This window comes from Vigna umbellata, chromosome 4 (genome assembly GCF_029865625.1).
Source record: "Vigna umbellata cultivar VRB3 chromosome 4, Vumbellata_1.0, whole genome shotgun sequence".
NCBI classification, from domain to species: Eukaryota; Viridiplantae; Streptophyta; class Magnoliopsida; order Fabales; family Fabaceae; genus Vigna; species Vigna umbellata.
In genome coordinates this window covers 42,191,032-42,204,702 of record NC_142168.1, presented here as the reverse complement: position 1 = coordinate 42,204,702, position 13,671 = coordinate 42,191,032, and the positions used below count along the sequence as shown (strand labels likewise).

At 36.7% G+C, this 13,671-nt stretch overlaps 1 protein-coding gene across 1 annotated transcript; it reads left to right on the top strand.

Moving 5' to 3' along the window:
- The first annotated feature begins 1,622 nt into the window (after positions 1–1,622).
- Positions 1,623–13,027, top strand: AUG6 (HAUS augmin-like complex subunit). Its single transcript, XM_047325177.2, has 13 exons — positions 1,623–2,041; positions 2,129–2,185; positions 2,274–2,368; positions 3,084–3,234; positions 3,579–3,704; positions 3,848–4,004; positions 4,427–4,487; positions 4,571–4,832; positions 9,993–10,118; positions 10,928–11,086; positions 11,187–11,433; positions 11,781–12,254; positions 12,633–13,027. The coding sequence occupies exons 1-13, from the start codon at positions 1,826–1,828 to the stop codon at positions 12,671–12,673; spliced, it is 2,172 nt and encodes a 723-aa protein (XP_047181133.1). The 5' UTR covers positions 1,623–1,825; the 3' UTR covers positions 12,674–13,027.
- The last annotated feature ends 644 nt before the right edge of the window (positions 13,028–13,671 follow it).

Here is a 13,671-nt window from a genome sequence, read left to right as displayed (position 1 = left end):
CCGCGTGACACTCAGATGCAAAGTGTCCATACTTGTTGCAGTTGAAGCATTTGATGTTTCTTTTATCCTTCCTTGAATAATGACTCTTCTCTGGCTTCCCATCTTTCTCCACTGATGCAGACCCATGATCAGCCTTGTCTTTATCAGATTTCTAATTCCCTTTTGATCGTTTTCCTTTCCAGTTCTTCTTCTCATCATGTTTGGAGTGGTGCACTTTCAAGGCTTGTTCGTCGTTCTTGACTGGGTTTCTGTCCATCAATCTCATTTCATGGGCTTCCAGCGAGCTTTGGAGCTCTTCGACTTTCATCATCGAAAGATCCTTCGATTCTTCTATCGCGACTACTATATAGTCGAACTTCCTTGGTAGCGATCTCATGATCTTCTCCATGATCATGGTATCATTGACGACTTCCCCGCATCCTTTCATCTGATTCGTAATGGTGAGTATTTTGTTGAAATATTCACCAACCCTATCGCTGTCTTCCATCTACAGTAACTCATACTGCCTTCTGAGGGTTTGAAGCTTCACCTTCTTGATCTTCTCCCCTCCTGTGTGACAACGTACTAGAATGCTCCAGGCTTCTTTAGCAGTGCTAGCGTTATGAATCTTCTCAAAATGGGTGTCATCAACGCACTGGTGAATGATGAAAAGGGCCTTGTTATCCTTCTTCTTGAACGCGGCTTTCTGGTCGTCCGTTGCACCAAGACTAATCTCTCGGTCATCACCTTCAATAACATCACTCACGTCTTGAAACTTGAACAACACCCTCATCTGTGTGCTCCATCTCGTCCAATTCTTTTGTGAGTATCGGAAGGTTTGTTATGGAAAGATCACTCCCCGCCATTCTTCTTGCTTCAAGATCCAAAAAAAAACTGCACTGTGTTCTTGGTCTTCTTGAAGTACGCCTCAGGTTTCTCCGTAACCTCACTCTGATACCAATTCTGTTGGAGAATTTGGAAGAGAAAAATGAAGAATAGAGAGTCTGTTATTGAACTGAAGTGTAAAGCAATGTTTATATACAAAGTATATATAATAACAGTATATCAAAAAACGAAAACTGTCTAAAGAGAAAATCAGTAAGCTATTAAAAGCTGTTTGACTTGACTTTTCCAATAGCGTGAAAGTAATATTTTTTACAATAAAGTTTATAAAGTCACCCAACAAAATCTTCATGCTTACATGTCTTCACCACAACTAATCAATAAAAATCCAATTATATAATGATTTATTTCACGCAAAACATAATTAACCAATAAAAATCCAATTATATAACATTAATTTATAATGATTTATTTTACGTAAAACATAATTAACCAATAAAAATCCAATTATACAACAAGTGGTACAATTTTCTTTTCCCGTCAAAACTGCTATAATCTTTTAACAAGCATTTATTTTTCTGTATTCAAATTCGAAGAACTAGCGTTCCAGGCACGACGAAACACTCCCACCTCACGTAACCCGAAACGACAAGACGTGCAACGATAGAACTGGGCCGGCAGCGAACGACGTCGTATCTTATTCACCAAAACGGTGTGATAGCAACGAATTTACAAAACCCAAACTTCCTGAAATTCCAAACCCACCCCTGCTTTTCAAATTATGGTACTGCTTCGCAATTTCGGACTTTCCCAGGGACCTCAACCCTGAAAATATAAAACAACAAAAATCAAAAATCGAAAACACAATTACACATCACGATAGACCAGGATCGGAGGAAGAAAACGAAGCAACCGAAACACATACAGATAACACCGAAGAGGAAGAAGAAGAAGAATATAAAGAGAGGGAGATAAAGAGAGAGAGAGTGTGTGAGAGAAGGTGATGACGATGGACAGAGAGAAGGAGAGAGAGATAGAGCTGGAGAGTGCAATGTACACGAATTGCTTGTTGTTGGGACTGGATCCGGCGATTATCGGAGTCGGAGCATCCAACGCGACTCCTCGGGTCGGGCATTTCCGTCACTCGAACCCTAAATTGGGGGAACAGCTTCTCTACTTCATCCTTTCATCTCTCAGAGGTCCAATTCAATCCGCCAAAGTATGTCTCAATCCACTTTCGGTACTAGTCTCCTTTCCTATATGATCTCTCCCTCTAACTCTAACCCGCGTTTTCTCGATCTCCCAGGATTTCGACAAGGTCTGGCCGATTTTCGATTCCGCGCAGTCGCGTGATTTTCGTAAGGTATATCTATTTTGATTTTTTTTTCTTTTGTTTCTATGTTTTTTTTTTATGTAATTTGAGTAAATGTGTTTGGATGGCGCTGGAAAAGGTTGTGCAAGGGATTATTAGCGAGCTTGAGTCGCAGGGAGCGTTACCGAGGAGTAATTCGAGGGTTTCTTCACTTGCTACGTGCTGTGGACCTAGGTTAGTGTGTTTGCGTGTGATTGATTGCGTGATGATATGCTGATTTGTGTTTGCGTGCAGTTGGCTGTCTTGATCCCTGTGAGTAGGGGTGAAATGAGTTTGATTTAAGGGTCTTGTCTTTTTAGCAATTTGGTGCATTGTTGATGGATCGATATCGATGTAATCATGGACAATTTGTAATCTGCTAACAGTTTAAGAGTTATTTGAAGAATTGCTGAACTGAACAAAGTAGCCAGAGGTATAGAGTGTATGAGACCTTTCCCCTAAATAGTACTCATTAGTACTGTGCTATTAACGGTAAAATCATTGGTTTATGATACTGAATGCTGGTCGGTAAAGACCTGAAACGAGCATAAGCTAAATGTTGTAGATGAGTGAACATGCAAGACAGGATTGGGAGTTAATGCATTTGAGAGATGGTACAATTAGAATATAACCTAAACTTGTTTGTCATATGAGGAGAAGACTAATATAAAGCCATAATACGAATAACTGATTTGGTGGAAGTCGGGTAAAGAGAGATTATGAAAAATTAATTGAATTAAAAAGGACCGATCTTAAAGACTTGGTTTATTCTGTCGGACCCAACCATGTGAGTTAAAGCTTTTGCTATGTTGTAATAGTAGTCGGATATGGTAAGATTGTAATTGAAGCTCATTATTTTGATTTTGTTAATGACAGTTCTAAAGTTATTTAAGTCTTCATTCTGATGTAGGTTTGTTGAGCTTCTATGGCAACTTTCTTTGCATGCTTTAAGAGAGGTTCATCGAAGGACATTTACTGCTGACATATCTTCTAACCCATTGCCCGCACCATTGACTGATGTAGCCTTCTCACATGCAGCTACGCTACTTCCAGTTACAAAGGTAATGGTGTTATTTCTTACAAAGGTTAAGAACGAAGTGACTATTGTTATGGGGAATATCTGCATGAGTTGTTGTAGTTGGTGCCATTATATGACTAGTTTGGCATGTTTTCTATATATTGCCAAAGGGTCATTCTGACTGTTCTGAAGTTTTTTTTTCCTTCTTGTCTAATTGTTTTTCTAAATTGAAGTCGTACAAAGTATCAATAATACTTTGTCTTTGTGTGTTTCCTATGACTTCTTCTCATATGCAAATAGTGATGAAAATGGGAAAGAAGAGTTTTAATTTTTATGGTGATTCACTTGGTCTTTAAGTTACTCAATGGAGTCTTTGGTCTTAAACAGGCAAGAATAGCCCTTGAAAGAAGAAAGTTTCTTAAGAATGCAGAGATGGCTGTACAACGTCAGGCTATGTGGTCAAATTTGGCTCATGAAATGACAGCTGAATTTCGAGGCTTATGTGCTGAAGAGGTATATCGATTATGAAGTGCTTTGTACCAAATCCGTCTTGCATATGTTATGTATTGTGTATATAGTTCATATCCTCTTTCCCGTCAGGAATATTCCTTATGTATTTGTTACTTATGCAATTACAATATAAAATCTGAATTCAGGCTTATTTGCAACAAGAATTGGAAAAACTCCATGACTTGAGGAATAAAGTGAAGTTGGAAGGAGAGCTCTGGGACGATCTTGTCTCCAGTTCAAGTCAGAATTCCCATTTAGTTTCAAAGGCCACTCGACTATGGGAGTCTTTATTAGCCCGTAAAAGTAAGTGCAATTATTAATAATGCTATTGCACTTTCCATGTCTAATGAATCATGTTATTCTAGTGAGTTTGATTTCTGGCATTATATGTTTACAATTGTATTTCCGTATTTATGAATCGACTAATAGTAAGTTTTTGCTCTTCTCAGTGTATTCTAACATGATTCTTCCATTTTTGTGGTTTAGCTATACAAAATTGTAAATTTTTGCAGTTTTTATTTTTACTTTATCATTTCTGATATGCCTATTACATTTTCCATGATCAATGTTGATGATAAACCATTGGTATTGGTATCCTTTCAATTATGATATTAAGATTCCTTGCTTTATCTCTCCACGACCTAGAATCCTCTTTTTCTTATATAATTTTTTGACTGTTTTGTAAAAAAGAGTAAGCTTATGATGATATTGAGTTTTTGATACAGGTCAACATGAAGTCCTTGCATCTGGTCCTATCGAGGACCTGATTGCTCATCGAGAACACAGGTAATCTTGTGATGTAGCCTGCCTTGCCTTTCCAATACATGTATTCCAAATTACCAACTTACGTTTTAATGCAAAAATTTCAGGTATCGAATTTCTGGATCATCTTTGCTTGCAGCAATGGATCAGAGTTCTCAAGCTCCATATTCAGATGTATTATCTGGTCAGCCTGGGGATTTTTCTGCGATTGATAACAAAGAAGAAAATGATGGATCACATTTTAGCAATGAGACATTAACGAGAGTGGATGACAGAACTGGAAGAGTCCACCAAACTGTTGATGTAGCAGAGGTTATACGGCGATGGACCCATGCCCTGCAGCGTATCCATAAACAATCACTTCATCTGGTATGCTCTTATAATTCCTTTCTTTCAAGCCTGATAGGATAGCTTCAACTTTGAGTTTGACATTCTCTTGTTGAAGCCAAATCTGAACTCTGCAACTGAGACGATTTTGGATTTTAGATAATCTGTTTTAATCTGAATGAAGAAAATAATCAATAGAGCCTCCTTGTTTATCCCCAAAAGATGCTGCATTGAGCTATGCTGTCAAAGTTCACTCTCCAGTGTATTATTTTCACTCAGATGACACCTAGATGATCCTTAAAATCTGAAGCTGTTGAATGAATGTGAGAAAATAAGGGAGTAAAATAAAATGAGCAAATGCTCTTCAGTAAAATTGCTGGCTGCTAGAGTCATCTACTGGTTAGCCTGAAGAACCCATGTCTTGCATGCTTTGAGGCAAGGAGTCCGGGTTCCTCTTTATTGCTTTGGGTGTCATTCTAACTTGGTGGATCACTGTTTTTTTATCTCTTTTGTCCTCTTGTTTTATTTCTTCATTTTTTGATCCATTTGGAGAAAAGGAGGTGAGGTTTAAATGTCAAGTTTAAAATACCTTGTCAAAATTTGGCTATTATAGCTGTATGTGTAATAAGAGACACTTATATGCTTACTAGTGATATGCTTTAAAAATGGTTTAATGAACTGCTTTTATAAATAGGGAATCATTAGTAAATTTAAACCTTTTGAGCACAAAACCCTGTAAAAAAGAACTTCTAGGACTGATATCATATTGTAATCAAGCACCTCATATTGTTGCATTTTTTTTATTTTTAATTTTTATTATCATTTAAAAATCTGAATATGGTGATACTGTGGTGTGTTTTGGGTTCATATCTGAGATGCCAACATTGTAAGATAGGAAATTTATTGATGTTGTAAATATTAATTTTTTTTGTTTCGTTATTATTCCCTATTATGGGTAGTTAGTATATTAGCATAATCATGAAAGATTGAATCCCCCAATTCAGGGAATGAATTTAGTGTCAGCGATATAAATAGGAACCTTGTACATTGAGATTATTATCACAAAATATTAAGATTATTCCTCTCCTTTTTCAAGTTGGCATTAGAGTTCCCAATCTTGGGGACCTTGATTTCCCACTTTTCTCATTTTTCAACAGTCTTCATTGCGACCCCTTCTTTTCATTCCGTCACTATTCATTGCTGGATTTTTTTCCCAGCATCCATACTTGGTGTATCCTTGATTGATGTATCCTTGAAAGACTCAAACCCCGAATCATGGTCACACATGCTATTGAGTGTCAACATTTTGAGCACTTGTAAGCCACACGTTGCCCTACCAAAGTTGGAACTTGGCGAGACTACCACACCACCCCTGGACTTGTTGACCTCTCCTCTCTTTTTCAAGGTAGTCATGATTGTGGAGGTTGAACCCTAAGCAAAGCAAACCATCCATGTGCTCTTTCATGAGTGTGTAATTGATGATGGCTGGAGAAAAAACTTTCACGAGTAGCTAGTAGCCCAGGTCCACCCCTTTAGTACCCCTGACATCTAATGATCTTCTGATCTTCTTGTGCTACCAATAGCAAATTGGCTCAATGGTCGAAATTATCTTGTGATGGCACAATTTATTTGTAAGACATTGAAGGGTCAAAAGAGGTTGAGTCATATTGAAGGGAATGCTCTCAATGAGTTGGATTTTGAATTTGAATTTGAGACATGCAAAGATGAGGACTCTCTCATCATGCATTGGTTGTGGGGTAATATCGAAGATTAACTGGAACTATGTGCTCTTTTTCACCACTAGGCAAATATGGAACAATCTTCATCATTCATGCTCTGTGAAGCAAGATATTTGTACCTAGTATGAGTTGGAAGGTAGAGTCTTTGGTCCCAATTATGATTCTTTTTCAATGACTAGTTACTATGAAATTCCAAATAAATTAACTTGATTAACTAGAATTTGGAATTGGAAAATAATATTAATGTTCCTCCTTTTGCATGAGCTACTTAAAGGTCAAAATTTTTGAATGTAATCCTGAATATCAACCTATTCGGGCTCAAATTCTTGGGAAGGAGACACTTCCATATCTTTGAGAGGCTTTCTGCATTGTTTGGGGTGAAGAGAACATGAGGATGGTTTTTTGGTGAATGAGAAACCCAGTGAAAGCATTGCCTTGACATCTGGCAAGATTCCAAAAGTTGGAAATTGAGATTTGGAAAAGATGCACACCAAGAGAGAGGAGGGTTAGTGTTGGCGTTTTAAAAGTTGTGGCCATACAAAGGATACTTGTTTCAAACTTCATGGAAAGGAGATGATGTTGAAAGACAATGTTTTACTCTAATGAAAAACTTGATTAGAGGTAATGTATTATGTTGTTGGTGTCACATTTAAGCTGCATTCATAAACTTCTCTTCAAATTTAAGCTTTTTGAGGTGTTGCCTAGCCATATAAGCTCACAGGTGACTAATGCCATTGTCTTGTATTCTACTTTTGCACCCGGTCTTTCCACAACATTTTGTTTATTACTTTTCCATGGTATTAAATTATCTCCAATAAGAACACAATCCCTTGAAGTGAAGTATCTATCAATTGATGCTCTGTCTTGTCACTCTTAGAATACTCAACAATTTAATTATTTCCTTTACCTTCATAAATAAATAATAAAGCCTTTGCCATGAACATTCTTAATTTTCTTTAGAATTTGTGTGGTCACATCCCAATGATCTTGACGTGGAGGGTATAAGAATTGACTTACTACGCTGTGTACAAATGCAATATCAGGAGGACTCATATTGTGCTAATTTTGCTGACCAACTAATTGTCTATATCTCCCATGGTTACAATACGACTCTCCTCGGTCAGACACAAGCTTGACACTTGGATCCATTGGTGTGTTATAGCATTTAAAATATGACTAAACCGTCCTTGGATTGTGCAACCAAGGAAATACTTCAATTGTCCAAGATATTGTCTAGAACTGTTAAGCAACAATTGTTGACTTATTTTCTTAGTTGGACAATACTGCTTTATCACTACGTGTGATAACAATGGCATCTGCATGTACAATGAGGTAGATGAATCCTCATAATTATCAAACTCGGTTATGGCGGTGCCATGGTGGCAACCAGTGGCAATGTTGCAACCTGCTGCCACAATAAGGCGTTGGCGAAGCGGGTTTCTCGTGGTGGCCCATGGCGGCCATTTTTTGCATAACGACCTGTGGGTGCAGAATGGATATGGCAGAAAAGGTGGGGCAGTGACATGAAGAAGAAAGAGAGGTAGCAATGTGAAGAAGAAAGTAGAGAAAAAATCCTATTCATGAGGGGCAGCAGCGTAAGGCAAGGAGAAGAAACCCTAAATGCAGGGTTGCTATCTTATTTTTGTCTTCTGTTGGTTTTAAAGCCTTACTGATACATTGTTAAAAATTGGGTCAGGTCAGGCCTACTAAAAACTTATTCAACATTAATACACACGCTTCTCTTCTTCAGCCTCACTACCCTTTGCCTTGACCTTGCTGCTTACTGGCACTGCCCCCAACGCCATTATCACCAATCGCTGCTAGTTGCTTCTGCCGTACCGCTGCCGCCAACTACCCAGATTGCTAGTCTGTTTTTTTTTTCAAATTATTTTTGTCAATTTCCACCTGCATTTTTTTAGTTTTATTTTTCTTCACTTCCACTTCCACTATAGGCTAATAATTTTTCAGAGGAGATGACTAGATCCGGAATGGGAGATAGTGTCTTGGAAGGATCAAGCATTATGAGAAGACCTTCACTATATCATTATTTGTTGAATATGGGAGATAGTGTCTTGGATGGATACCAAAAATACAGAAATAGAACCGGGCACAACAGGTAATAGAAATGTATATGATATTATTGAAAAGATAGGAAAATCAAAAGGAGTGAGACTCAAATTCCCATAGCAGAGCTCCTCAACAGAGAAATCAAGATGATTCTCTATAAGCCAACAACTTCTCCCCCTTCCCTCTCTATCAACAGCCTCATGGCATTGACCCTACTACTCTTGCCAGCTCAGCACCTTGCCTTGTGCCTTTCTTCCTTCTCCTCACGCACACTTTCCACTTGCTAGGGTCCGTATTCTCCCAATAAGAATGGACCAATGGTTCTTTGAGCTTTATCTCCATACGGGCCTCATCGTCAACCTGGTGAGGTTTTGTACAAGTATGTTTTACCCTAGAAAAGAGACGTCAACAAATGAAATACTGAATAAAATCAGGAAAAAAACATTGATACCCTTTATGAGATCCTTGATACCCAGTAAGACATTTGAACAACCAAGGAGAAAGTTATAACTACAGGTTGAGAAGAGATATCTATTTTTATGTTCAGCTGCTCAATTTTGTTGAGGAGTATGAAGGCAATGTTTAATGAAGAATACCATTGGATAATAACATGAACTACAAGATAAATATTCACAGGTTTTGTCATTATGAAAAACATGTATGGATCTACCAAATTGTGTTTTAACTTTATTAGATAAATTTAAAAAATATAAAACACTTATGAAAGACTTTTCGTTAACCAAATCTAGGTATATCTAGAATAATCATCTATGGAGGTAACAAAATATTTAAAAAACCAAAAGGAGTAACTATAGGAGAAATATCATAAACATCAAAGTGAACTAAAGAAAAGATAAAACTTGTTTATTAAAACTATTAGAAAAAGACTAACAAATATGTTTATCTAATTGACAATGCTCACAAATCAAACTTGACAAATATTTTAAACTTGGCATGGTCTTCTGCATTTTTGTCTAGCGAGAATGTCCTAATTTTGCATGATTATGAAATATTTCTCCCTTTTTTATATAATGCTAACACTGAATTAGATACCTTTGGAAAAACATTGAACTATTTAATCATGATAAAGGTTCTTTTCTTAACATTGCTGTTTTGTTAATGAGTAAGTTTTCCCGAACCATTTTAGTGTGTGTAATAATATAGTTTTTTTTTTTATAGTTCAGACTTTGAAAATTAAGATAATCAAACATTTTTGCTCTAAATACTTGGTGACTATTATTTTATTGTGCATTGATTAATTTTAATTATAGACCATGATTATTTTCTTTGTTATTCATTTGATAAAGATAATGACTAGTTGTAGGTTGATTCATGTCATATTTCGTTATCTTATTTATTGCTTAGAGAAACATCTAAACCATACCATTATCTGCAGTCAAAAGCAAATGATGGAGAGGGTCCAGATATATTGCGCAGTGGACAGGAAGAGGGCTCGAGTGGCCATGCTGAGTCTTTAGCAGCAACCCTTGCAGAGCATCAGCAACATTTAGCTAGTTTCCAGGTAATGCATTAAACCATGTTTTAATATAAGCTAGATTCTACCAAGGTTGGATTTCTTTCTAATGCAGTTTATACCAACTTGATGTTTATATGCAGAAGGAGAAATGATGTACATGTCCTTGATTTTTTTGCTAAGTTAATTGTCCTTTTTGGGACTTTTATTGTGCATTAAATTATATTTATTTACTGGAGAATTTGCTTTACTTTGGAATGTATTGCTTACAAAAGTGGACAAAAAGTTTTCTTGAGATCTTTTTAGCATGCCCTTTGTGTACGAGGGATTAGATTCATATAAATTCTTACATTTTTTAGTTGGTGGACGGAAAATTTACTTTGCTTGTGAATGTATTGTTTATAAAAGTGGACAAAAAGTTTTGTTCAGATCTTTTTAGCATGCCCTTAAAGTTTGAGGGATTAGATTTATATTAAATTCTTACATATTTTAGTTGGCGGACTGTATCTTTAAGATGCAAACAGACCCTTTATTTTCCTTGTTTGCTGACAGCTTCTTGTACATAATTATTGCTGTGTCTGTGGCCAATGTATTAATGCAAGTAGATGAGTAAAATACAAGTTAACTTATTATTCAGCATATAGCTCTGGTCATGGAGGCGTTGCATTCTCTTTCAGTTAGCTGCTGGTTTTACACTTAAACATTGATGTATATTTTAAGCCTACTTTGCTTTATCTCGTCATCTTTTATGCAGTAGGAGTTGAGTATCTTGTATAGAGTTGATCCTTAAATGTTGTTCCTATACAAGAAAGATTCTTCTCCTAGGAATTTCACACAGTTGCATGTTTAATTTGCAGGTTCTTATTAACCAACTCAAGGACGTTGCTCCAACCATACAGAAGTCCATATCAGAGTGTACAGAAAAGGTTAACTGTATAGCTGCAAATCTACCACCAATGAGCAGACACAATGGTCGGTCAACATCACCTATCCAGTCACATAGTAGTGGGAGGATGGTATTCTTCTATTTTAGTAATGTGGTTGTTGGTTTAATCCCTTCACAATATCATGTCTGATTTTGCCCCTATTGTTTCCATATCACTTGACATTGTTTAGGACAATAGCACTGATGATGTTAGTGAGGTGACTTCAAGATTATCTAATATTCAGCTTGACAAGGTTTCTATTAGTCCTCCCACTTTAAAGCTTCCTCAATTGTTTAGCTTGACCCCATCTTCTGGAAAAGCTGGAAATGTCCAAAGGCGCCAGAGTAATGCCCCTCAAACCAGCCAAACTGAGAACCTCTCTGACAGCAAATCTCTGGATCCTCCATCAAATAATGAAGTAGCGAGTTCAGCTGAAGGTATGCTTTGCGTCCTAAGAGTTGTCTATGTTTTGTCATAAAACATCCTTGAGCCTCCACCCAATTTATGCTTTTAGGAGAGTTGGTGCTTGACATCGTATGAAAAGCCTCTTTGACCAAGTGGTTCAGAATTCAACCCTTGGCTCCATGATTCCCATTCTTTGTAATTCAATTAAGCTTCAGCACAAAGGAAAGTGAGTTTGTGCACCGTCCATGCTTATCCTTAAAGAACTCTTGCTTGAGCTATGTTAAGAGCTTAAGTTTTTATTGAAGCTTATGATATTCTTTTCAAGGGCATTTCATCGTTATGTTAGACAACATGGCTGATAAATGGCTTTGTTTTGTAGATAGTGACAGTTTGTATGTCCAGAATTTGAAGAGGTCGGTAAGAGAAGCAGCGCTGTCATTGCGGTCATGTAATTCAGATTCATCACGGGATAGTCAATCTGATGGAAGTTCTGAGCACTTCTTTGTCCCCCTTTCAGAAACCAGCTTTTCTCATATAGATACCGAAAAAAGGGGAGCTTCATTGAGAAGCAAAAGATTATTTGTATCACAAATGGATGATTCCTTGCTTGAGAGTCATGCATCCGGTGGGCATGGGATGAGCAAGTTTGATGAACTTCCAGATATGTTGAATGATTTGGAAAGGCTCTCTGATTATGACAATGTAAATGGGTTTCTCTCGTATACTGGTTCAAATGCAACATCTGATGCTCAGCGGTCAATTTTTGACTTTGAGGATGCACAGGATCAAGTCTTCTCACCACCTCTGTTAATGGATTCATCACTTTTGACAGATTCATTTGAAGACTTGCTCGGTATGTTGAATTTTTCACGCGCTGTTTTGGTTCTTAACACCTGATTTTTTTTAAATGCTTTGCTACTCTGAAATACAGAACAGGAAGTAAACTTTGGGGGGGTGAGGGAGGAGTGATTTTTAAAGACATTTTTTTGGTTTCTTTATTCTTCCTCCATCAAAAAGGTTGTCTATGTTCCATGTTTTACAGAAGAAATTGCATTTGCATACTTTTAATCAAGTATGATGAATTGATCATACACTTTAATAAGGATATATTTTGAATTTGTTTGGTTGTTTGGGTAGAGGGACGAACATGTACTTGTGCCTCCTTCATGCAACATGGGCTTGTGCTCTCGTATGTTGGTTATTGAGTTAGGAATTTGTTGTTGCATTGCAGCCCCCCTGTCGGAGACCGAAACGGCCTTGATAGACCACTGAAAACTTTGTAGACAAGCTGCAAAGCTAAATTGAAGAAAGAGCATATAATTGAGCGGTGGATTGGTATTCTTTTGTTGAGATGTACACTCCATTCACCTTGTAGTATAACACATTACTTGTATGACTTTATTCTTTGTTTGGGATATTTTAACCATCTGTTTACTGTTGATGCCCTACTACTGGGAGGTAACCATGAGTGACCCGTGTTCTTCATTTGTGAATGATGATTTGCTTTTGTATGAAATTCCAAAATGCTAGTTCGGTTGAAGGGTTAAGTTCCCTTCAACCAACACTTGAATTTACGTTAACATTTTCATCCACTGTTTAAGCATCAATGGCCTGTCTTCTTATTCATCTTGCTATGGAATCATGGAGACTTAGGGTTCGATTCATTAGATTCATGGTGATCTAGTGACGAAACTACTTACGGGCTTGACCCCCTGTCTTTATTTCTTTATAGTTTTCAAAAATTATGTGGATAAATAATTAAAAAAATTAAGATATTGGGGAAATAGATGGACTCTTAGTTTTAAAATGGACATTTACTTTACTTTTTCTATAGTGTTTATAAGCGAGTATTTGTTATCTTTTTATGTTTTAATGGTGTAATAATTTTTCTATTTTATTTAAAAATTAGGTTTAATCATTTGGTAGGTTTCATTTTTCGGTGAGAATCTCAAATTGATCCTCTTTTTTTTTCGGCGTCTCAATTGGGTTCTTATTTTATGAAAATTACAACAATTAAACTCATGTTGTTAAATTGGATCTAACGACGTTAATGTATGATTGACATGACACGTTGATATTCGTTTTTAAATGACATGCTCATTATTTACTAATAAGAAAATCTGATGTGGAATTTTATTTTTTTTATTAAACATTGAATTGAGCTAAGTTATCTCTCTTGACATATCATCATCTTCTACCTTCAGAAACCCTAGCCTTTCCTCTACCATCCATCGTTGGACTACTAGTAGCAAAGTTGTCACAAATTGCCA